The sequence below is a fragment of the Garra rufa genome, chromosome 4 (assembly GCF_049309525.1).
Source record: "Garra rufa chromosome 4, GarRuf1.0, whole genome shotgun sequence".
In the NCBI taxonomy this organism is placed as follows: domain Eukaryota; kingdom Metazoa; phylum Chordata; class Actinopteri; order Cypriniformes; family Cyprinidae; genus Garra; species Garra rufa.
In genome coordinates, this window is record NC_133364.1 from 10,339,599 (window position 1) to 10,364,968 (window position 25,370).

A 25,370-nucleotide genomic window follows, 5' to 3' on the forward strand; every position below is an offset into this window, starting at 1 on the left:
ATACGCTACAACAGAGCGTTGATATGCGCGAGTGTGTTTGAGGTACGTTTGTGTTTGTGTGCGGTACATTTATCTTCACCGCGTTCAGGCTTTCCTGAAATAGAGAGAATGCAAAACACCGTAAGTAGCAAACATAAACAGCACCAGGAGCGAAGCATTAATAATCCTACATTCAAAGCGTCTGTTTGCCCACCAGAGAGAGCAGCAGGGTGTTTCTTAAACATATTGGCACTTTCGGCCCTGTGGAAGTTTGGAAAGTAAACTCTTGAAAATACTTTTCACAGTCTAATTTGTCTACTTGTTTAATAAAGGATTAGTTCACTTCCAGAATAAAAATGTCCTGATTATTTACTCACCCCCTTGTCGTCTTTTATTCAGTCTTTTTTGAGGAAAACATTTCAGGCTTTTCTCTCCATATAGTGGACTTCTATGGTGCCCCCGAGTTTGAACGTCCAAAATGCAGTTTAAATGCAGCTTCAAAGGGCTCTAAATGATCCCAGTCGAGGGAGAGGGGTCTTACCTAGCGTAACGATCTGTTATTTTTTTTAACCTCTAAAGCTCGTCTTGTCTAGCTCTGCGTCAACTCTAGTTGTGTATTCCGGTTCATGACAGTTAGAGTTGGTCGAAAAACATCTCTCTTTCTTGTCCTACTTCAAAATCTCTGTTTTACCTTTTTTGTAAAGGATGTTTGATCTTTTTTGCATGTTCACTGTAGGACGATTTAGAAGTTGGAGGAGAAAATGAGATCTGAGCTTTTCGACATATCCTAACTGTCTTGAACCGAAATACACAGAGTACACACAGAGCTAGACAAGACGAGCATTTGAGGTTAAAAAGTATATGAATTGTCAATTATTTTAGAAAATAACCAATTGTTTCACTAGATTAAATGCATTTAAACTGCATTTTGGGAGTTCAAACTCGTGAGCACCATAGAAATTCACTATATGGAGAGAAATCCTGAAACGTTTTCCTTAAAAAACATTATTTCTTTACGACTGAAAAAAGAAAGACATGAACATCTTGGATATGACAAGGGAGTGAGTAATTCATCAGGAAATTTTTGTTTTGGAAGAGAATTCCAGAATAATACATTTTCCTAAGGTTTTTGAGGAAAACATTCCAGGATTTTTGTCCATATAGTGGACTTCTATGGGGGTCAATGGGTTGAAGGTCTAAATTGCAGTTTTAATGCAGCTTCAAAGGCCTCTACACGATTCCAGCAGAGAAATAAGAGTCTTATCTAGTAAATATAGTTTGACTTCACACATTACGTTAGTTCTTACTCTGTGTATTTTGGTTCAAAAAGGTAGGATAGGGTAAAAAATCTCCATCTCATTTTCTACTAAATCGTCCGACATCATTGTTTTACCCTTTTTTGTAAAGGGCATTTGATTTTCTTTGCCCTTATACCTTGGCTGGGATTGTGTAGAGCCCTTTGAAACTGCAATTTGGACCTTCAACCTGTTGGCCACCATTGAAGTCCACTATATGAAGAAAAGTCCTGGAATGTTTTCCTCAAATAACATCATTTCTTTTCGACCCAAGAAAGAAAGTCATGAACATCTTCGATAACATGGGGTGAGTAAATTATTTTGCTAAATTCTTATTCTGAAAGTGAGCTAATCCTTTAAAGTTGAAATCTATTAGTTTGCATAAAAACCTGTGGCACATATAGTTGCAGAAATACCCGCTAATGCCTCACTGAAAGTTCGCTGCTGCTTTTTAGGAGATTGATTCTCGGTCACTGAGGTTTTGTGATTTGACCCGGTGACCGCGACGACCTCAGAAGCTCTCAGACGAGCTCTTATAAGCATGAGATGAATTATTAAAGAAAGTCAAAGCCTTCCCTCTCTCATCCTTTCCTCCATCTGTCCTCATGCTGAGATTTATCATCCATTTATATGAGCTCAGAGAGGGAGATTAGCACACTCAGAGGTGCTGAAGTTTAACTCTTCAAGAATAAATTTGATTTCCGCACTGGAGACATCCGCAATAAAATGAACCGACCGGGTAAATTTTTTTGACTTAGATTCAAATTCAAAGATATGCATTAACATTTATATTATATTATATTATTTTATATATGGTAATATGTTATAGTAAAAAACTGTAAATGTACATTATTTCTGTGATGCAAAGCTGAATTTTCAGCATCATTACTCTAGTCTTCACTGTCACATGATCCTTCAGAAATAATCAATTTATTTTGATTCTTTTTATTAATGCTGAAAACAGCTTAATATTTTTTGGATATTATAATTTTTTGCAGAATAGAAATTAAAATAATATGCGCTACCAGTTAAAAGTTTTTGAACTGTAAGGTTTTTAATTTTTTTTTTTTTTTTTAAGAAGTCTCTTCTGCTCATCAAGCCTGCAATTATTTGATCCAAAGTACAAAACAGTAAACTTTGAAATATTTTTACTATTTAAAAATAACTGTTTTCTATTGGAATGTATTTTAAAATGTAATTTATTCCTGTGATCAAAGCTACATTTTCAGCATCATTACTCCAGTCAAAGAAATTAATACTTTTATTTAGCAAGGATGCTTTAAATTGATCAAAAGTGATGATAAAGACATTTGTAATGTTACAAAAAATTCTACTCAACTGTTTTCAACATAATAATAATAATAATAATAATAATAATAATAATAATAATAATAATAAGTGTTTTTTGAGCAGCAAATCAGAATATTAAAATGATTTCTGAAGGATCATGTGGCACTGAAGACTGGAGTAATGATGTTAAAAATTCAGCTTTGAAATCACAGAAATTAATGACTTTTTAAAATATATTCAAATAGAAAACAGTTATTTTAAATGGTAAAAATATTTCAAAATTGTACTGTTTTGCTGTACTTTGCATCAAATAAATGCAGGCTTGATGAGCAGAATAGATTTCTTAAAAAAAAAAAAAAAAAAATTATACTGTCCATAAACTTTTGACTGGTAGTGTATATAATAATAATTAAATAGAAATTTTAAAAACTACCTATCACCTGGTTAAAAAAATATGAAAAATAACCCAATAAAATTACCAAACAGGCTGAACTCAGCATTTGGGTAAAAAATAAATATAGTGTAAAAATGTCATTTTAATGTGTCCTTGCTGAAAAAAAGTATTACATATATATATAAATTAGTTTTTTATATATCTTACATAACCTTTGAATGGTAGTGTATCATTGTTTTCTCAAAAATATTACGCAGCAAAAACCTATCCAACGTTAATCATAATCAACAATATTTCTTAAGAACAAAATCAGCATATTAGAATGATTTCTGAAGAATCTGACTTTATATTTTAAAGCTTATATCCTAAAATTCACATATTATATATTATATATCCACCTTATTTTTCCCATAAGAGCAGTTGCTCTGTAAATTTTATGGCTCTAGCTTCCGGTCTCATCCACGTCCAGCTATTTTTAGCTATACAAAACAGCTTGTTTTTCTGCTTGATATTGCAAATTGGTGTGTCTTACCATATTATTTGAATGTATTATCTTAATCATGAACACACTTTGTAGTGCAAACAGTTTTACCATTTACTGCACGTTGTTATTCTTCTCATTATTTCCCTACAGCGGCAAATGAACGGGAAGTCTCACCTTGAAGGTGAATAAACTTGCTATTCAATGCTAGTATATTGTTTGAAAGTAGGAAATACGAAATACATTAATTTGCTTTCATCTTAATCAAATCACATTGAAATTCAAGCAGAATAGCTGCTGATACACAGGAAGTGTATCCTTATCGTCCATTACAGCGTGGACCCATCAAACCAGCAGCGGCTGTTGCTGTGGCAATGATGATGATGATGACTCATGCCTGCTGCGCTGCTGAGTCCAGCTGAGTGCTGCGTTAGTTTGTGCGCGCGCGTCTGTCTGTGTTTGCTCAGTAAACACCCAACTGCATGCCAGCTCTTGAGTCCTGCGCCGCGAGACAGTTAATTCCCTTTTTAGCCGTCGCATACACATATTCATACACACGCGCGAGCACCGCTGCTGATAAAGGTGTCCTTGTGCGTCTCTCTGCCTCGCGCACACACTCACAGCGCTGCTCGTCTTGACGGATCTCTTGTCTGTCTCTTAAAGCGGAGGACTTGATTTAGTGCTGCTGCAGTAAAATTGATCCCGTGTCAATGAGAGGAGGAGAAAGAGGCGAACGCGCTTCTTCCCGCAAACCCTCGTGCACAAGAGACCAAATCAACTTTTCCGAGCCGCAACTTTTCCATGATTTCGCTAACGGCCACACAGACACAGCACGGATGAGCTCGTGCCTTCTCACAAAAACATAAGTTTGCACTTAATTTTACCAGAGTATTAAAAAGGTCAAGCCACTGTGCATCATGGTATGACTCTGTTATTGCATCATCCCTCAATACAATCACTGCCTTTGCTGTGGATATTTTTACATGGTTCCCTTTCAAATAAGATGTTATTTTCTGCTGTGATTAATTATGTGACTTCCTTTGACCTCTAGTGATTATCTAACCGAGGTGTGTACGGACGCTGCCGAGCAGAGGGTGGGTGAACGGAGCGTCCGGAGAGATAGAGAGAGGGGGTGAATGGGTGCAGTGTCGAATGCCCTCAGAGCTCAAACAGGAAGTTTCCACTGGCTCTGCCTGACGCTGCCAATGTGCCCTTTCTACTGGCCAGGTACACGTGAGAACACACACACACACACACACACACACACACACACACACATGAACTCACAGGGTGTTGCATTGAGAGTTTGCGTAAAAGTGTGAGGGAAATGCTACCATGTGTGCTGGGAGTGTGTGCTAGAGGATTGTGGGATACCTTTAAAGTGATGTAAGACTGTTACCATAGTGTTGAAGAAGTTGCTTTGAAACGTGAGCATGCCAAGCTAATTTAAAATGTTATACACTGCCGCTCAAAAGTTTGGGATCCATCATTTTTAATGGTTTTTAAAGAAGTTTCTTATGCTCATCAAGAATGCATTTATTTGATCAAAAATACAGAAAAACTGTAATATTGTGAAATAATATTTTAATTTAAAATAACTGTTTTCTATGTGAATATATTTTAAAATGTAATTTATTCCTCCTCCAGTCCTCTGAAATCATTCGTTGCTAATTTTTTCAGGATTCTTTGATCAATAAAAGGTTAAAGAGAACAGCATTTATTTAAAGAGAAAGGTTTTCTAACAATATACACTACTGTTAAAAATTTTGACAAATACAAAACTATATTGACTTTAATAAAAAATATATTTTAAAGTATTAATAATAATAATAATTAAAAGATAAAGTAACAAAAATATTAAAATAATATATCTAAAAAAGAAAAACTATTCTGACATTTTAAAAAACAAATAAAAAAAGAATAAAAAAATGAAAAAATTAAATCAGCAAAATTACAAAATTAAAATCAACAAAATTAAAATTTACAAAAAATACATATATATATATAAGACAAAAACTATATTGACATTAAATAAAAACGATAAAACATAATAATTGAAAAAATAAAATCAGCAAAATTACTACCTTAGAATTTACAAAAATATACAGAGCATATATATATATATATATATATATATATATATATATATATATACACACACACACACACACAAAAGAAATACTATACTGACATTAAAATATATATATATATATATATTTTAAAAATAATTTAAAAATCATCAAAATTACTAAATTGAAATCAACAAAACTAAAATGTACAAAAATACAAACATAAATACAAAACAAAAACCATATTGACATTAAAAAAACTAATTAAAATAATACAAATAATTAATACATAATTTAAAAAATAAAATCAGCAACATTACAAATTAAAATCAACAAAATTAAAATTTACAAAAATATGCAAAATCTATATATAAGGAAAAACTATATTGACATTTTGAAAACTAATAAATGTAATTAAAAAATAATTAAAAATATTTAATAAATAAAATCAGCAAAATTTTAAATAAATAAATCAACTCTGAATATATGTTTCTTTATTTGTTTGTTTGTTTATGTATATTAAATATTTCTCATTCATATTTTAGCATTATTGTACATTTATGTATATTTGAGAATATACATTTGATAAAATAAGATACATTCTGGAATATAATTTATATAATTTTTTATTATTTAGTATTTTTTTAAATATATTTTATGTATATATTATTTTAGGAAGTCATAAACAGCTTTTTTTACTGAATATTTTATTTGTTATTTTCCAACTAAATATGCAGGTACACAAATAAGTTATGTCCCCCCCCCCCCCCCAAAACCATCCAAATTAAATGACGGTAACACTTTAGCATAGGGACCAATTGTCGCTATTAACTAGTTGCTTAATAGCATGCCATTAGAGTATATTATGCATATGCATATTGGCAGTTTATTAGTACCAATAAAGCACATAATCTGCATGACCATGTTCTAAATCCCTAATCCTAACTAAAACCTAAACTTAACAACTACCTTTCTAACTATTAATAAGCAGTTTAGGTGTTTATTATATAGTGAACCTTAAAATAAAGTGTGCCCGAAATGACTCACTAAAATTGAATTAGACTTCTGTATTTGTATTACGAATGAAATCAAATATGTATTTAAGTTAGAAGCTTTGCTACGTTTCATTAGTTATTCAGTGTGTCTATTCGGACACACTCCCTCTTTTACCCCGACCCACCTCACCAGAAAAACCTGCCTTAAGAAAACAAATAAAACCACGCATTTCCCACTGAGCCAGCGAAAGAGACTCATACAGAGGACAAGGCGAGGGAGGGTGGGAGTAGCAGGGGGGAAAAAAAGAGGGAGAGAGTGAGAGATCCTGAGAAGTCAATGTCAAGCCAGTGATTTTCCACCTCTCGCACCTGAAAAGCATCTTACACTGAGCTACAGAGACAAGTGGCATAGAGGAGCTCAGTTCAGTGAGTTCACAAACTAATGTCAGAGCTGTGCTGCTGCTGCTGCTGTTGCGTGCTGAAGGAAATACGTGACATCTGATGCTTTGATTATAGTTCTCCTCTCAAGAGTTTAAGCGTAATGAATGGCTGCCTGAACTTTCACCACATTATCAAAGACTCTCTCAAACACACACATACACAAAGGGTATTAGTTTTACAAACTTGCTTTTATTTGAATGATTTACTGATTTCAGGATAGGTTTTAGATAATGTGTGTGTGTGTGTGTGTGTGTGTGTGTGTGTGTGTGTGTGTGTGTGTGTGTGTGTGTGTGTGTGTGTGTATAATCTAATCTAAAGTTAATATATATTCTGTTTTATTTGTGTGTGTGTGTGTGTGTGTGTGTGTGTGTGTGTGTGTGTGTGTGTGTGTGTGTGTATAATCTAATCTAAAGTTAATATATATTCTGTTTTATTTGTATAATTATATTTGACAAAATGAACAGAACATTTCCAGATATATATATATATATGTATATATATATATATATATATATATATATATATTACAGATGTAATAAAGAGTTTCAATTAGCAATAACTGGTAGACAAACATTGTATTGTATTGTATTTATTTATTTATTTATTTATTTATTTATTTATTTTTCAGTTTTGTTTTTCCAAATTTGCTTTTATTTTATATTTTTGTATTTTTATTATTTAAAAAAAATATATTGTTATATTATTTTATTTCATTTTAATTTATTCTTTATTTTATTGCAATTTTGCCTTTCCAAATTAGTTTTTTTTATTTACTTTAAATATATGTTTAGTTTTAATTTCAGTTTAGATTAGATTTTAAAATGCTTTTATTTTTATTATTTTATATTTTCTGCTTTTTTTATTTACTTTAAATCTATTTTTAGATTTAATTTAAATTTAGAGTTTATTTCATTTTATATATTTTAGTAATTATATTTAAGAAAGTACTAAGAAACATAATATTTTCAGAATGTATTACAGAAAATGAAGACTTCCAATTAGCAAAACCTGTTAGACAAACATGTTTTTATTTTATTTTAATTTATTTGATTTTATTTGACATTTGCTTTTCCAAATTGTTGTTATTTAAAAATTTTATTTCAATCTGTGTTTAATTTTACACACCATATTAGTGACAAAATGAAGACTTAATATTTAAAACATATCAAAATCTGGTGGACTAACATTTTAAAAAGTTTTAATTTATTTTTATTTTATTGTATTTATTTTTGCTTTACCAAATTTGTTTTATTTTAAAATGTACTTTAAATCTATGTTTAGTTTTACAGACTATATTAGTGACAAAATGAAGACTTAAAATTTCAAAATAGCAAAGTCTGGTGGACTAACATTTAAAAAAGCAATTATTTATTTAAATTTTAATTAATTAATTAATTAATTAATTTAATTTAGCTTTACCAAACTTGCTGTTATTTTAAAATGTACTAGTGTATTTTATTTTATATGTTTAGTTTTAGTTTCAATTTATTTGATTTCTTTCTACTAAACCATCATGTGAAGGAAATGCTTATTATTGTTAGTTTTCCATCATTGCTTGAACTTTACTTAGTTCTCTTAGTTTTCTATTTACTTCCAACTGTTTTCAGCTCATAAACATGCTTTTAACCAAATAGTTTTCATATGAGTACACAAAAACAGCACAGTGAGTTAATTTATTGTGCACTTCAGTGAACCTGAAACTAAAGCCATAAGTCTCCGCTCTGTGCTCGGGCTCCCTGAATTCCTGTCCAGCGTTTAGTCCCAGAGCAAAGCCACATGTCCGTAAACATCTGAATATGGAAGGCCGCAAATGACTCTGACAGTAAAAGAAAGCAGTGAGGATGTTTAAAGCCCAGTGAAAGCGTTTTCGAGATGAGAGTGTGAAATATATGTCATTCAGTGGGTTTCTGAGTCAGATGCACTTTGATTAGGTACGTCTCTGTGCTTGTCTGATCTTGCATCCTCTCATGTTTTCGTAATTGTTTGTGACGGTTGGGGTGTGTGCGGCCCTCAGGTGTAACCCATCACTCTCTCACACACACACACACACACACACACACACACACACACACACACACACACACACACATATACGGTGGTGAAATCAAGCATCCGTGTTTTAGTGATGAAGGGCAGAAGATCGCTTAGACACAATGAAGTATGGCAGCTGTCAGGCAACCTCTATAAACTTGCCCATTCATTCCCACGATCCCTCTCTCCCTCTCTCAAACTCATTCGTCAGCAAAGCCTTTGATATCTGGATAAGTCATTTCCGCAACATGATCTTGCTACAGTATATGATTACTCAAGTTTAGTATTAAAGGGATAGTTCAGTCAAAAATGAAAATTCTGTCATCATTTGCTTAGCCTTAAGTTGTTACAAACCTTTATGAATTTCTTTCATCTGTTTAACAGTTGATGGTAGCCATTGACTTTCACAGTATGAAAAAAAAATTCTGGAAGTCAAATGATTGGTTACCATTATTCTTTAAAATATCTTCTTTTGTGTTCAGCAGAAGAAAAAAAACTCATAACGGTTTGGAACAAGTGGTGAGTAAATGATAACAGGATTTTAGGTATTAAAAAGCATAATTGTGACGCATCCTACACTGTCAAAAATGAATTTTACGGTTGTAAATAAAGATTGTTTGAAGAAAATTTTAATTGTTCTAGTCAGTGTTTTTTTTTTTTTTTTTTTTTTACTTTTAGTCAGTTTATTTGTGCTTGTCATTTCTGTTTTTTCTCTCTATTTACCTTTGATTTTATTTTATATTATATGTTTTAGTAATTTTATTGTGGCTAAACTTACCTAAACTTTTTTAAAGATTTTTTTAATTTAATTTAATTTCTTTAAGTTTTTTAAAGATTGTTATTTTTTTTTACTTCAGTTAGAGGTTTTATGTTTTATATATTTATATTTTATTTTAACTTTATTTCACTTAACGAAAATTACAGTATAATAGTTTTAGTTTCATTGATTTTATCTATTATTTTATTCTATTTTAATACTTTTTTAATTTTAATTTATTTTACTTTATTTTTTAACTTTTCTTTTTTAAGTTTTTTATATTTATATTTAAATATTAAAATGTTTAATTCTGTAAAATTACAGTATAATAGTTTTAGTTTTCTTTATTTTCTTTATTTTTTTAATTTAATAAACTTTTTTTAAGTTTATAACTTTTTAAAAGATTTTTATTTAATTTTATTTTATTTTCAGTTAGGATTTTTTAAACGTTTTTTATTTTTATATTTTACTTTAACTTTGTTTCATTTAATGAAAATCACAGCATAATAGATTTAGTTTTATTGATTTTATTTATTATTTTATGAATTTAATTGTGAATTTATTTAGATTTATTTTATTACGTTTTTAACTTTAAAAAACTATTTCAATAAGGGTTTTATTTTTTATAGTTTTTTTTTATATTTTATTTTAACTTTATTTCAGCATAATAGTCTTAGTTTTATTTTTTATTTAAATTTAATTTAATTCATTTTAAGTTTTTAACTTTTTTAAAGATTTTCATTTTATTTTCCTTATTTTTTGTATTCATTTTTTATTTCAACTTTATTTCAGCTACCACTAACAACAACGATGCATTCTTGTATAAAATAAATATCTCACAGATATCCCAGAATGCACTGTGATAAGCTCAGTAAACAAAAAATGAACAAATTAATGTGTTCCCAAAATAGATTACGACAATTCTGATTAAATTGTGTGCGGAGTGGCAAAAATCTGAATAAATTCTGTTTGTAAGAGTATTGCATCATCATAATAATTTGCTGCATTTTAAGATACAGTAAACTTGATGCATTTGTTCATTAGAGTATTATATCTTCATAATCACTCTGCCTTCTAAGACACAAGAAGCTTGTCAACCTCATGCATTTTGGCATAAACTAAACGTACAAGATAAAGCATATATCCCAGAATGTACTGCAACGAGCTCAAGATGGCAATCTGACAGCAATGCCAATTAGAATTACACTGTATTACAATGAAGTATCTGCTTATCCGTATTACGCTAACATCAAGAGTTTCCTGCGCTCTTCCCTTAAGGGAGTTGTTTGTTTCTATGTAGAGCGTTCAAAATCTGTCACTTGTGAGCGTATGTGTCAGTTTCCCCTGAAGTCCAAACAAAGCTAATTAAATACTTTATCTAGTCCTGATTTTTATGCTCATGCTTATTTGCTGCATTTCCATACGGGGTGTCCTCATTAGGGCCGAGACGGTAACATTTACCGAGTAGATGATTCTTGGACCGTCCTGCTCATTCACACAGAAAGAGAGCGGAAGCGTTCAGCAGATGAGCGAAAGTCTCATTACCCAGCAGGGTCAGTAAAAGCCGAACCGAGGCACATTACAGCCTGACTAAAGAGCTTTGCTGAGGGCGAACAGCCTGTAAAAGAATAAGAGTGAGTGAGAGAGAGAGAGAGTATAATCTGCTATAATAGTCTCAGTGTAATAATTTAAGTACCTGCCACAGTTTCTGGCAGAATAATAAAAGCTCTGTTGCGTTTTATTGCATGGTGTATGTATATACAGTATGACGCTTGTTGAGTACAGTGTTCTTGTCTATTAAGTGCACACTTCAGCTTTATCTGAGTGCCTACAGTAACCCGAATCTCCTGTATAGTGTTTCTATAGTCCACTGCTTTCACAGTAAAGCTACTTGAACTTGCATGCAACCGTGTGTGAGCCAAGAGTATTGAAATTCACAAGATAAGCAACGGCTTTTCTAAATGTGCCCCGTAAAAGTGTCTCCAAAACTCAATGGGACTCTGTTGCCTTTCGTGCGTATCGAATGGCACGAGTGGTCAAAAAGAAAGCCTCATATTTGTGGAAAAAATGAATGGAACTTTACATGTGCGCCTGCATATGGAAACATAGTCTAAATATACTGTACATGTATTCAGACTCGCTTGGAATCCACCAGGGATTGAGTTGAGTTGAGTTGAGGAAAAAGCTTGAATTTTTATCAGAACAGGTGTGTATGTTGGGTTTTGTCTATTTTGTATGGACCGAATGTTCCTGCTTGGATAGTAAAACCTAAAATTAACTACATGTGAAAAGCAGCCAATGGTCACAAAGAGGAAAACGGCTTATTAAACACATTAAATAACTTCTAACGAGAGTTAAACAAATATTTCCGGGTTCATTCCAAGTTAATCTCATTTGACAATATTTGTAGCATAAAAAACGCAAATGGAAGTGAATGAGGCCAGTTTTTTTTTTGAGAAATTGGCAAAAATGTGAATTTTATAAAAGCACTTTACAATGGGTTATTCTTGTAAAACGTGTGTATTTTTAAGCTGTAAACCTGTTTAAAGCATTTTTATAGTCGTTTTAGAGTTTATGGTGTTCTGTTGTATTGGCAACAAAGTTGTAAAACTGGATGTAAGTTTACAAGAAAGGTTAGTAGGTGACTTTTGTCTAATTAAAATCATGTTGACATGCATATTGTTTGTCGGAAATTTAGGGTTCAGTACAAGTTGTACTGTAGCATAAAACATCGAGGTGACAGTGATGCACTTACAATAGAAGTGAATGTGGACCCTTTCTGAAGGACTTAAAAGCAGAAAAGTTAAGCTTAAGCTTTTATTCAAATGTGTGCATTTTTGAGCTATAAATCTGTTTAAATTATCGTTTATACAGTTGTTTTGTGGTTTTAGGGTTTATGGCGTTCCATCGACATGGCAATGAAGTTAAACTTGTGCCACAAATGCTATTTATTTATCGTAACTTGTTCTGAACCTGTATGTCTTTATGAATGAAAATTACCCCATGATTTACTCACCCTCAAGCCATCCGAGGTGTAAATGACTTTCTTCTTTCAGGTGAATGCAATAGGAGATATATTAAAAAATGTCCTGGCTCTTCCGAGCTTTATAATGGCAGTGAATGGCTGTTGAGATTACGGTTTATAAAGTTTTAAATATGGATATTTTTCTAACACAAATGCATCAATTCACTTCAGAAGGCCTTTATTAACCCCTCAGAGTCATGTGGAGTAGTTTTTATGATAAATTAATGCACTTTATTGGACTTCAAAGTCTTAACAGCCATTTACTGCCATTATAAAGCTAGAGATTATGGTTTATAAAGTTTTAAATATAGATATTTTTCTTACACAAACGGATTGATTCACTTCAAAAGGCCTTTATTAACCCCCCGGAGTCATGTGGAGTACTTGTTATGATGGATGGACTATATTGGACTTCAAAATCTCAACAGCCATTAACTGCCATTATAAAGATAGAGATTAGGGTTTATAAAGTTTTAAATATCTATATTTTTCTTACACAAATGCATGGATTCTCTTCAGAAGGCCTTTATTAACCACCCGGAGTCATGTGGAGTACTTTTTATGATGGATGAATGCACTTTATTGGACTTCAAAATCTCAACACCCACTCACTGCCATTATAAAGTTAGAGATTAGGGTTTATAAAGTTTAAAATATGGATATATTTCTAATACAAATGCAACGATTCACTTCAGAAGGCCTTTATTAACCGCCCAGAGTCATGTGGAGTAATTTTTATGTTGAATGAATGCACTCTATTGGACTTCAAAGTCTCAACAGCCATTTACTGCATTATAAAGCAAGAGATTATGGCTTATAAAGTTTTAAATATGGATATTTTTCTAATACAAATGCAAGGATTCACTTCAGGAGCCCTTTATTAACCCCCGGAGCCGTGTGGAGCACTTTTTATGATAGATGGGTGCACTTTATTGGACTTCAAAATCTCAACAGCCATTAACTGTGCCATTATAAATCTAGAGATTAGGGTTTATAAAGGTGTAAATATGGATATTTTTTTCACACAAACGCATCGATTCACTTTAGAAGGCCTTTATTAACCGCCCGGAGTCATGTGGAGTACTTTTTATGATGGATGAATGCACTTTATTGGACTTCAAAGTCTCAACACCCATTCACTACCATTATAAAGCTTGGAAGAGCATGGACATCTTTTATTATAACTCTGATTGCATTCGTCTGAAAGAAGAAAGTCATATACACCCAGGATGGCTTAAGGGTGATTAAATCACAGGGTAATTTTCATTTTTAGGTGAACTATCCCTTTAAGGAACATAAAATATAATTAGCTCAGTATAAATACATTTGAAGTAAATAAAAAGACGTGTGTGTGAATGCTGCCAGACTAGACCACCTACTGCTTGTGTTGTGACATTTCGAAGCTGTCGGCTTCCTTTACGTGCAAAACGTTCTGACAGCGCCGAGCCTGATTTCTCAAGGTGAAAGAGTTTTTGAACATGAGATGAAAACAAACTATTACCGCTACACCCTCTTTCCCTGCTTTCTGGAACAGGACGGTCGGTCGCGCGGCAAAGAACAGACGGTGTACGCGATCAATCACCAAAAGGTGGAGGTGGGTGGAAACGTGCAGGAAGGTGAGCGTGAGAAATAAAGACAGAGAGAGGGCTGAAATTAAAGCGGATGAAATCAATCCTCGCATAATGTCGGCTTTGTGGTGGAGCGGATCTGCTCGGCTGAGCTCTAGACGTGCATGTTTTACATTGGAAATGAAATGTGAGTGCTCTTATGTGTTTCCATAGTAACATACTCAGGCATTCCAGCGGAGGTCCAGAGGTTATTCTTTTCCCGCTGACCTCAATGCAGCGAGGACCAGAAACTTATAGATCCATGAAATCAAATTTGACTCAATTTACTTTTCTAACACTTGTTCCTGATCTTATTGTGAACTATTCATTGGTGCATTTTATTCCGGATAAAAAAAGCTTGTCTCTGTTATGTTTCATAACTTACTAGATCACAGAAACAACTTTGCTTTTGATCTGTAATCATTAATCCACCTTTAATTTTTTTTTTTTTTTTATATATATATAATTTCCCCCTTCTGCCTTCATTCTGGTATGTAACATCTATACTTCACAGTCCAATCAATGGCAATTAATTTCTAATTCATCTAGTGGATTTCAGATTTAATTTAAACTGCTTGTGAACACATTTTTTTTAATAATAATTAAATAATAACTAAAAAAGTTTGTTTTTAAAGTAAAATGTTAATTGCTGTTTTATGAAAGCCAGTTTCATCCATAAATAAAATATTAAAAATTAAAAAATGTATCTGCAACTTTAAACTCACAATTATGAGAAATAAAGTCAGAATTTTGAGATATAAACACAACTATGACTTTTTTCTCAGAATTGCAAGTTTTATATCTTAATCTACTGGTTATTAAGAATTTTGAGATATAAACTTTTCAGAGAACATATCAATCTTTTTTCTCTTCAGAATTGGACTTTATAACTTGCAATTGCGAGCTTATATCTTGCAATTGAAAAAAAAGTCAGAATTGTGAGATATTTGCATCATCTATATTTGCGTATACTAAAAAAAAAAAAAAAATATATATATATATATATATAATTAGTGTTAACCACTGTGAAATTAAATTTTACTTATTTATATTTACTTTAAAATATAAAAAAAGAAAAATCTTATCTTACAATATACTGTAAAAAATTACAAATACTTTAAAATCATAGTATGTGATATATGATATAAGATTTATTTTGCTATTTTATTTAGTTTAAATCTGTATACACAAATAACAAGAAAATACATGTATTTTACAGTACATATTATTGTTTAAAATTATGTATTATATAAAAATTATATATTTTAATTTAAGTTAAAATACAAGACACCTTTTAATTTACAGTTAAAAACAGTAAAATGAAATTAACTGAATTTTATTCACAATTTCGCAGTGAACTTTGTTTCTACACCTATTTTTTTCAGTGTATGAGCTCATCTATATTTGAGTGTACTAAAAATAAAAATAAAAGTAAAAAAAAAAACATTGTAAAATTATACTTTAAAATATGAATTACTATAGTATTTAGTTAAAATGTATATACACAAATAAAAAGAAAATACATGTATTTTTATAATGTAATTATATATATTTTAGTAAATTTTCTACCGTAAATATATCAAATCTTAATTTTTGATTAGTAATATGCATTGTTAAGAACTTAATTTGGACAACTTCAAAGGTGTTTTTCTCAATGTTTTGTTCTCCAATTTTTTTTGCACCCTCAGATTCCAGATTTTCAAATAGTTAAATGTCGGCCAAAAAAAATTCCTATCCTAACAAACCATACATTAATGGAAAGCTTATTTATTCAATTTTCAGATGATATATACATCTTAGTTTCAAAAAATCGACACTTATGACTGGTTTTGTGGTCCAGGGTCACAAATAACAAGAAAATACTTGTATTTTACAATACATATTATTGTTAAAATTATGCATTATATTAAAATTCTATATTTTTATTGCATTAAAATATAAGCCATCTTATAATTTACAGTTAAAAACAGTAAATTTATTTATTTATCAGTAATGTACTTTTTAATGTTTTGTGTTACATTTCATGTCAATATTTATTGCATTATTTGACTGTTGTGTGTTACTTTGATGGTTTATGAACAGGCCACTTATGATGAACTCATTTTCACCATTTTTTTTTATTATAACTTTTTAACCATTTTTTACTGTATTATGCAATTTCTCACCACATTTGTCTTGCATTATGCCTTTTACAGCTTATGCCATTTCTACAATCCCATATGTGACCCTGGACCACAAAACCAGTCTTAAGTCGCTGGGGTATATTTGTAGCAATAGCCAAAAATACACTGTATGGGTCAAAATTATTGATTTTTCTTTTATGTCAAAAATCATTAGGAAATTAAGTAAAGATCATGTTACATTAAGATTTTTTGTAAAATTCCTACTGTAAACCTATCAAAATGTAATTTTTGATTAGTAATATGCATTGTTAAGAACTTAATTTGGACAACTTTAAAGGTGATTATTTTGATTTTTTTGCACCCTTAGATTCCAGATTTTCAAATAGATGTATCTCGGCCAAATATTGTCCTACCCTAACAAACTATACATCAATAGAAAGCTCATTTATTGAGCTTTCATATGATGTATATATCTCAGTTTTGTCAAATTTAACCTTATGACTGGTTTTGTAGTCTAGGGTCACATATATGAATATATGTAGCATAAAATCCAGCATACTGATACCTGTGTGGGATTGTACAGCTCCTGTAGGGCGTTTCTAGAGCCTTTTCGACAGCAGCCCTCCGCTGCAAACGGGTTCCGCCTCATAACTGCAACAAAAACAAAGAAAGAGACAGACGGACAGTTAGAGCAGCCAATCAGAGTCTGACAGGAGCAAAATCAACCAATCCCGATAAGGCGGGTTTCACTGAAGGCCACTTCAACACACACACATTTGTCTGAATGGATGCCCTCAGTAAAAGGGCAAGCCTTTAATAATGCAAAGCCGTAAAGCCATCCAACAAATCTCCATATAAACAATACATTTAATTCCGAGTCACTGCCTCAAAACACTCACATACACATCTCTAGAGTGTGTATGTTGCAATCGATGAATAATTTAACCATGTGCAGACGCTCTGCCATGTCGTAACTGACAGTAATAGTTTTCTACAGTTTGTCTCTCAGCAGCGAGTCCACAGAGAGTGACCGGCACTGCTGAAATTACACTACATGAAAGCTAATGACCAGCACGGCTGAAATGGTGCCCTATGAAAGCAGTCTCTGTGCTAAGATCGAGACTGACAGATTTAGTACTACATTGCTTCGCTTATTCGCTCTCATGTAACATTATCTTGACTTATAGCGTGTATTTGTGTTATGTTAAGAGTTGTACGTTTTGTGCGCACACAGAAAGCATTGTTTCAAAGTGTGTTAATGCCTGTAAGTGCACAGCGTTCTCAGAGCGTCTGATGTCTTACGGTTTAATCCAGCTCGAGGTAAGGGAACCGAATGAAACCGAGACCGCTGGGAACTAGAGATGAAAGGAAAGCGAGAGTGACGGAGAAACAGAAAGGACGTGTTAATGAGGGATAGAGAGACCGTCGGACAAGAAACAGACAGTTTGGATCAGGGGGTCGACAACCTGAGGGCTTGTCATTAGTGCGCCGGTGATAGCAAGTGGCTGTTTTAGTAATGTTCAAATCGCATCTGCATGGCAGTTTTTCGCTCTTCATAATCGTGCATCCGCACACCTATTAAAAATTGTGTCTAATTTTCTCCTGAAAAGCAGATCTGAAAGTGTGGGAAAAGGTGTGTAGATTTTATCTGACCAAGGTTATGAAGGCAAAAACATTTTGTCTTGTCATATGACACTTTTACGTCAAAAGGGTTGTCAACCACTTGTTTTGACAGGCTGTGAGAAAGTACTTTATATATGAGTTCAGCCAACAAGCAAACAAGATTCTTACTAGATTGCTACGGGCAAATTCATACCAATTTTAACTTGTTATACGTTGATCATTCTGCCAATATCGGCCACTTTGAAATCCATTCTCACCCAGAAAACCATTCACAATTGGCCAAAGTGTTTTTTCCATTGTGTTTTAAAAGCTACCAGAAATCTTATATATGCCAAACTAATAACAATTATTTATTTATTCATTTATTGGATTATTTTGGGAGAATTTTAAGTGATGGTTTTTCCATTGTGTCAGCTTTAAAAGCTGTCAGCAATCTTATGCCAAATTACCAACAATTATTTTTTTGTTTGTTTGTTTGTTTTTGATCATTTTGGGAGAATTTTAATAAGTATTGGGTTTTACCAGAAATCTTATATTGCCAAAAAATAACAGCATTAATTTATTTTAATATTTTAATTTTTGTTAATTTTCAGAGAATTTTAATAAGTGTTAGTTACCAGACATCTAATAGATGTCAACAATAACATTTATTTATTTAATTTTTTTAAATAATTATTTATTCTTATTATCATTATTATTTTACTTTTTTTTATTTATATATATATATATATATATATATATATATATATATATATATATAATTTGGGGAGAATTTAAATAAGTGTTGGGTTTTTTCCATTGTGTCAGTTTTTTAAAAGCTACCAGAAATCTTATAGATGCCAAAAATAACAACAATTATTTATTTATTTTTAATTAATTAATTTGATAATTTTGGGATAATTTAAATAAGTGTTGGGTTTTTCCATTGTTTTAAAAGCAACCAGAAATCTTATAGATGCCAAAAAAAAAACATTTGTTTATTTATTTTGTGAAAATTATTTATTATTATGATTAATATTATTTTATTTATTTATTTATTTTTTTACAATTTTGGGAGAATTTAAATAAGTGTTGGGTTTTTCCATTGCTTTGGCATAAAAGCAACCAGAAAGCTTATCGATGCCAAAAAAAAAAAAAAAAAAAAAATTATTTATATTTGTTTGTTTTATCCTTATTATTATTTTATATAACTTTGGGAGAATTTAAATATGTTGGGTTTTTTCCATTGTGTCAGCTTTAAAAGCAACCAGAGCTCTTATAGATGCCAAAAAATATCATTTATTTATTTTATTATTATTTTTATTTATTTACTTACTTACTTACTTATTATTTACTTATTTACTTACTTGCTTACTTATTTTTGATAATTTTGGGAGAATTTAAATAAGTGCTTTAAAAGCAACCATAAAATCCTATTGATGGGAAATTAACATTCTTTTTGTTTATTTATTTATTCATTTATTATATAATTTTGGAAGAATTTGAATGAGTACTAATTTTTCAATTTCCAAGTGTTAGTTTTTTCCATTGTGCCAGCTTTAAACTATATACTGATTTCTAAAGCTACTTTTTGTCATGCACATTCAATAATGCAGTCTTGGAATAATTTCCAAGCACTTTTATTAATTATTCAGAATTATTCAGCATATAATTTCTTTTATAATCAGTCGAGAGCCGTAGTATTTTCTTGCTAGTGGTTCAAAATAAAATAAAAAATCGATATTTTTGTGTGTGTCGGCACAGATTTGATGGCCTGTATTCATCCGAATAAAGCCTTGTCATCTTTATTGACTAAAAAAACATCCTTTTTATTACTGTAAATGGGGTTTTATGAGAAAGCGTATTTTAGTTGTAGTCTGGCTTATGGTTTTGTCCGCTCGGAGTGGTGATAAGTGAACTGATGTGTTTTAGAGTATGTTACGGGTAGATAGAGACAGATTAATCCTCTAGTATACCATAATCCTCGGCTGACGGATGACTGCAGATATGTGACGGTGTGATCATGGCTCGGAGGAAACAGGCCTGCTGGGAACAAGCAGCGCAAGGTCATGTGTACAGCTAGGCCAAAGTTTTTACATTAACATCTATATATTTTATTCAATGCTCCCTTGTTCACAGGCTTTAAACTTTGTTTGTTGATGAGTTTAGCAGGCTAAAACATTCTTGCTTTGCTCATTTAGTTCTCTGATTTCCCCTAGGACTAAACAAGATCTCTGCGCCTCAGGTTCTTTAGTTTCCCTGCTCTCCGGGATAAAATATTGTCATTAGATCCTCATCTATCAGCGGTAAGACATTTCATCAATGTGTACAGCCTCAGATCTTTACAGCTTAATATTCATAACACTGGCCACTACATGGTTTGCCTCAAACAATGGCCAACTGTCTGATGAAGAGGGTGAGCTGAAGGTCACGCAGTGGAGAGGGGGGCAGGTGCTGTGTGCCACCGACAATGATGTTGTCAGCATATGGGAAATTACTGCAGGTGTGTGTCCAATGGACCACCAATTTAATAACAGCACCATCCACCTGGACACAGGTGGGATAATTTTAGTGCATGCTCAGGGAGAGTGAACCTCTATTAAATCTCAAAACAAACAGACACACACTTCATTCCATTGTCCATCGTTTCTGGTTATAATGAGGTAGCAGGCTAGATGAGGTCAGTATTTGAGGTCAAGATTTTTCAGTAAAAGTGCTCTTCGTCTGGTCAGACATCTGGACAGTTTGTCCACTTTCTCTGATTAACTTCACTGGCATTTTCTCTTTTGCTTAAGCATTTAATCCTCTAATTATTATTTTTTCTTTTATCGAATAACAATAACTATAATGGCAATAATACTCTTTTTAAAACAGCAGAAAATGAACAGTATCTTAACAGCAGGGACTTGAGCAATGATATTTTCTGTTTTATGTTTACTTGATCTGTCTGAACAGCTTAAAACGCATTACTAGAGTAGGAAGATGTGTGTGTGGGAACTTAAAATGAGATATTCTGACTCACTGAACCCAAACAACCACAGGATGGATGATCTTTCCCATTCACCTACGACCTAACCAATGAGCTCATGTGTGCATGTGTGTGTACTGTGTTAAGCTCTTTTGTCAGATAGGTTTAACGCTATTGTAGTCGCCTAATCCTCTTTTATAGATATAAAAGAGAGCGAAAGAGGTTGTTTGTGTATGGTGGTAAAAGTTGATCTTAAAAGGGACAGCCCAGATGAAAATTTTACTTTTGTCTCATTTACTCACCCTTTAGTTAGTTCCAAACATGTATGACTTTCCATTTTCTGCAGGACACAAAAACGACATATTTTGAAGAATATTTTATTTTATTCTTATTTTGTCCATATACTGAAAGTCATGGGGTCCAAATAAACTCCTCATTTTAGTGTATGGCCAGAAAAACACTTAAATATCTTGTTTTATGTTCCACAGAAGAAAGAAAGTCTTACAGGTTTGGAATGACAAGAGGGATCATGTTCATTTCTGGTTGAAATATCACTTCAGTGGGGTCCAAAACAACTCTTTCACTGTAACATTTTTTTAAAAGATAAAGAAATTCATGCAGATTTGGAATGATATGAGGATGAATTTTTAGGTGAAACACCACTTTAAGGTACCTATAATGAAAGCCAATGGGGTCCAAAACAACTTGCCATTGACTTCCATTGTATAGGCAACAAAAACACTGAGCCATTTTTCAAAATAATCTTTTTTATGTTCCACAGAAGAAAGAAAGTCATAAAAATGAGTGTTGAGAGATGAGTGTTAATTTTTAGGTTAAATACCATTTAATGAAAGCCAATGGGGTCCAAAACAACTCACCATTGACTTTCATTGTATACACAACAGAAACACTGCAACATTTTTCAAAATATTTTCTTTTGTGTTCCACAAAATAAAGTCATACAGGTTTGGAACAACATCATGATGAATGTTCATTCTTGGGTGAAATACAACTTAAAGGTGTCTATAATGAAAGCCAAAGGCGTCCAAAACAACTCGCAATTGACTTTTATTGTATAGGCAACGAAACACTGGAATATTTTTCAAAAAACTAATTGTTTATGTTCCACAGAAGAAAAAATCATACAGATTTGGAATGACATTTTATCCATTTTTGGGTAAAATACCACTTTTTTGAGATGCATACAATGAAACCCTATAGGGTCCAAAACAACTCGCCATTGACTTTCATTGTATAAACAATAAAACACTGAGCAATTTTTCAAAATAACTTTTTTTGTGTTCCACAGAAGAAAGAAATTCATAAATATTTGGAACGACATCATGATGAATGTTAATTTTTGGGTGAAATGCCACTTCAAGGTGTCTTTAATGAAAGCCAATAGGGGTCCAAAACAACTCACCATTGACTTTCGTTGTATAGGCAATAAAACACTGCAAAATTGTTCAAAAAACTCCTTTCTTATGTTACACAGAAGAAAAAAAATACAGATTTGGAAAGACATGAGGATGAATGTAAATTTTTAGGTCAAATACCATTTTACGGTGCCTATAATGGAAGCCAATGGTGTCCAAAACAACTCGCCATTGACTTTCATTGTATAAACAATAAAACACTGAGACATTTTTTTCAAAATATCTTCTTTTATGTTCCACAGATGAAAGAAAGTCATCCAGGTTTGGAACAACATCATGATGAATGTTAATTTTTGGGTGAAATAAGCTGTCTATAATGAAAGCCAATGGTGTCCAAAACAACTCGCCATTGACTTTCATTGTATAAACAATAAAACACCGAGACATTTTTTTAAAAAATATCTTCTTTAGTGTTCTGCAGAACAAAGAATGTCATACAGGTTTGGAACGACACACGGATGAAGGTTTGATTTTGGGTGAAAAACCACTTAAAAGAGTCTATAATGAAAGCCAGTGGGGTCCAAAACAACTCGCCATTGACTTTCATTGTATAGGCAACAAAACACTGCAAAATTGTTCAAAAAATGAATTTTTTATGTTTCACAGAAGAAATAAAATCAAACAGATTTGGAATGACATGAGGATAAATGTACATTTTTGGGTAAAATACCACTTGAGGTGCCTATGTTGAAAGCCAGTGGGGTCCAAAACAACTCGCCATTGACTTTCATTGTAACACTGCAAAATTGTTTAAAAAACTCATTCTTTATGTTCCACAGAAGAACAAAAAACATGCAGATTTGGAATGACATGAAGATTTTACCCATTTTTGGGTAAAATGCCACTTTTTTTAAGACGCATACAATAAGAGCCAATGGGGTCCAAAACAAAGGAAAGAAATTCATCCAGATTTAAAACGACTTGAGGATGAATGTTCATTTTTGGGGTCAACTACCACTTTAAAGTGTCTGTTAAAAATCACAGCGTTTCCTTTAACTCAGTTGACCGATTCTGTCCGAAACCACAAAGTAAAGTGCGGCTTCACCCTTGTGTCTGGCTTTCCACTTAGTCAGACAAGTTAAGATGTGTTTGTCATGTTCTCCTACAAGATTTCCATCAGAGGGGTGTGTGAGTCGCTGTGTGGGTGAGTGCAGTAAAAGTGCTCTTCGTCTGGTCCCATGAATTGCAGGTCAACAACGTTGAATGAGAGCAAAATAGCTGAGAAACTGCCGTCTAATAACCCATGTTTGTTTTTTCTGTCATGGTGGGGACTTTCCATTGACTTCTATTGTTATTACATTGAGCTAATGATGTTTTTTTATCCTCCAAACCCTCCAATAAGGCATTATTTAGTCTGTTTATTAAACCGTTTTCCTCACTGGGACTGTTTGCTTCTCCCCAATGTAGGTGATTACAGATTTTACTGTCCTTGAGGGGACATTTACTCACACAATTTAGCCAAAAGCCAGCCTGGAGTCTTGAATATGACTCCTAACTGCATTATACTTCACTGAACCTCCGCTGTGTGTGTGTTTGAGTTGTTTGTGGGGCTTTTTATGAGTGTGTCAGCATCCTGGCGGCGTGATGCCGACACAGCACTCTAATTGCATACTGAATGTGGACACACACACACACACACACACACACACACACACACACACACACACACACACACACACACACACACACACACACACACACACACACACACACACAGCTGTATTCATTATCCAAACTCTTTCTTGAGACTATCGGGACTATCTACATCCTTCTATTTCCTGTTCTGTCCCTCTTCATCTTTGTATCGCCGTCCTTGTGCAAAATAAATCTCCACACGCTTTCTCTTTGGGCGACAAAGGCTGTCATTATTCATCCGTCTCGTTCTTCCCTCTGCGTCTCCATCCGTCCATATTGTCCCTCAGATCACATTACATCTGAAACTAAGCGACAAACGCGTCACCTTGAAAACAGATCCCACAAACACATCCCTCAAATTCACAAACAACCAAATGCGGATGTCATCGAAAGCGCTTTTGATCTGCATTGCAGGTGATCGCAGGATTTTCTGGCCAAAAACACTGCCTCAAGCAAACACAAAACACATAGATGTTCAAAAACACATGCCCATGCGGTAATTCAGTCTTAAATAGGGCCCTAACTCAGTGTCAGGATGCTGTCTAGTTTAAAGGTGACCTGGAAACTCTTAGGGAAGATACTTAATCACACACTAGATGGCAAAGATAGTAAGAAGTAGTTCGTAATGAGATAAATTGATGTCTAATGGCTGAGTTTGGCTGCCTGACACTAGCTGAGCTGATTCAGCATCAGCTATTAACACAAACGTAATGATTGCTTATTATACTGTACATGCACTTTCATTAAATATGGCACTGCCCGCAAATATTGTGAAAGTCGGTGTTGCAATAGTTTAGATACTGACATTTTTTAATTTGTTTGATATAAAAATGAACATATTTAAAAAATAAAAAAAAAATACAAAATGGGATACTTAGTAAATGTACTTATTAAATACCAAGCAAATTATTACTAAAGTTAGTACTTAGTAATTTATCATTTTCTTTACATAAATGTTAATGTTGCCTGCGTTTAATTGTATTAATTTTTATTATTAATTTTTTTAAATAATATAAATTATTTATATTATTTTTAAATGTATTTATATTTTACTTATAAATATATAATTTAATTTATATATTTAATTTATATATATTATTTATAAAATTATTTGTTTGTATTTATATATTATAATTTAGTTTATTTATTATTATTAATATTATTATTAAATAATTATATATTATCTAGTTATTTTTTATCAATTATATATATATATTATTTATATTATTTTTTTTATTTGTA

General features: G+C 32.2%; 1 protein-coding gene across 2 annotated transcripts in view; it reads right to left on the reverse strand.

Annotated features, from left to right (window-relative positions):
* chst11 (carbohydrate (chondroitin 4) sulfotransferase 11) overlaps window positions 1-25,370 on the reverse strand; it is a 67,606-nt gene that overhangs the window by 11,611 nt on the left and 30,625 nt on the right. For both annotated transcript variants that reach the window (XM_073838616.1, XM_073838615.1), the window contains exon 2: window positions 17,053-17,138. In XM_073838616.1, the coding sequence (XP_073694717.1) occupies window positions 17,053-17,138 (86 nt within the window). The remainder of the gene's footprint in view (window positions 1-17,052; window positions 17,139-25,370) is intronic.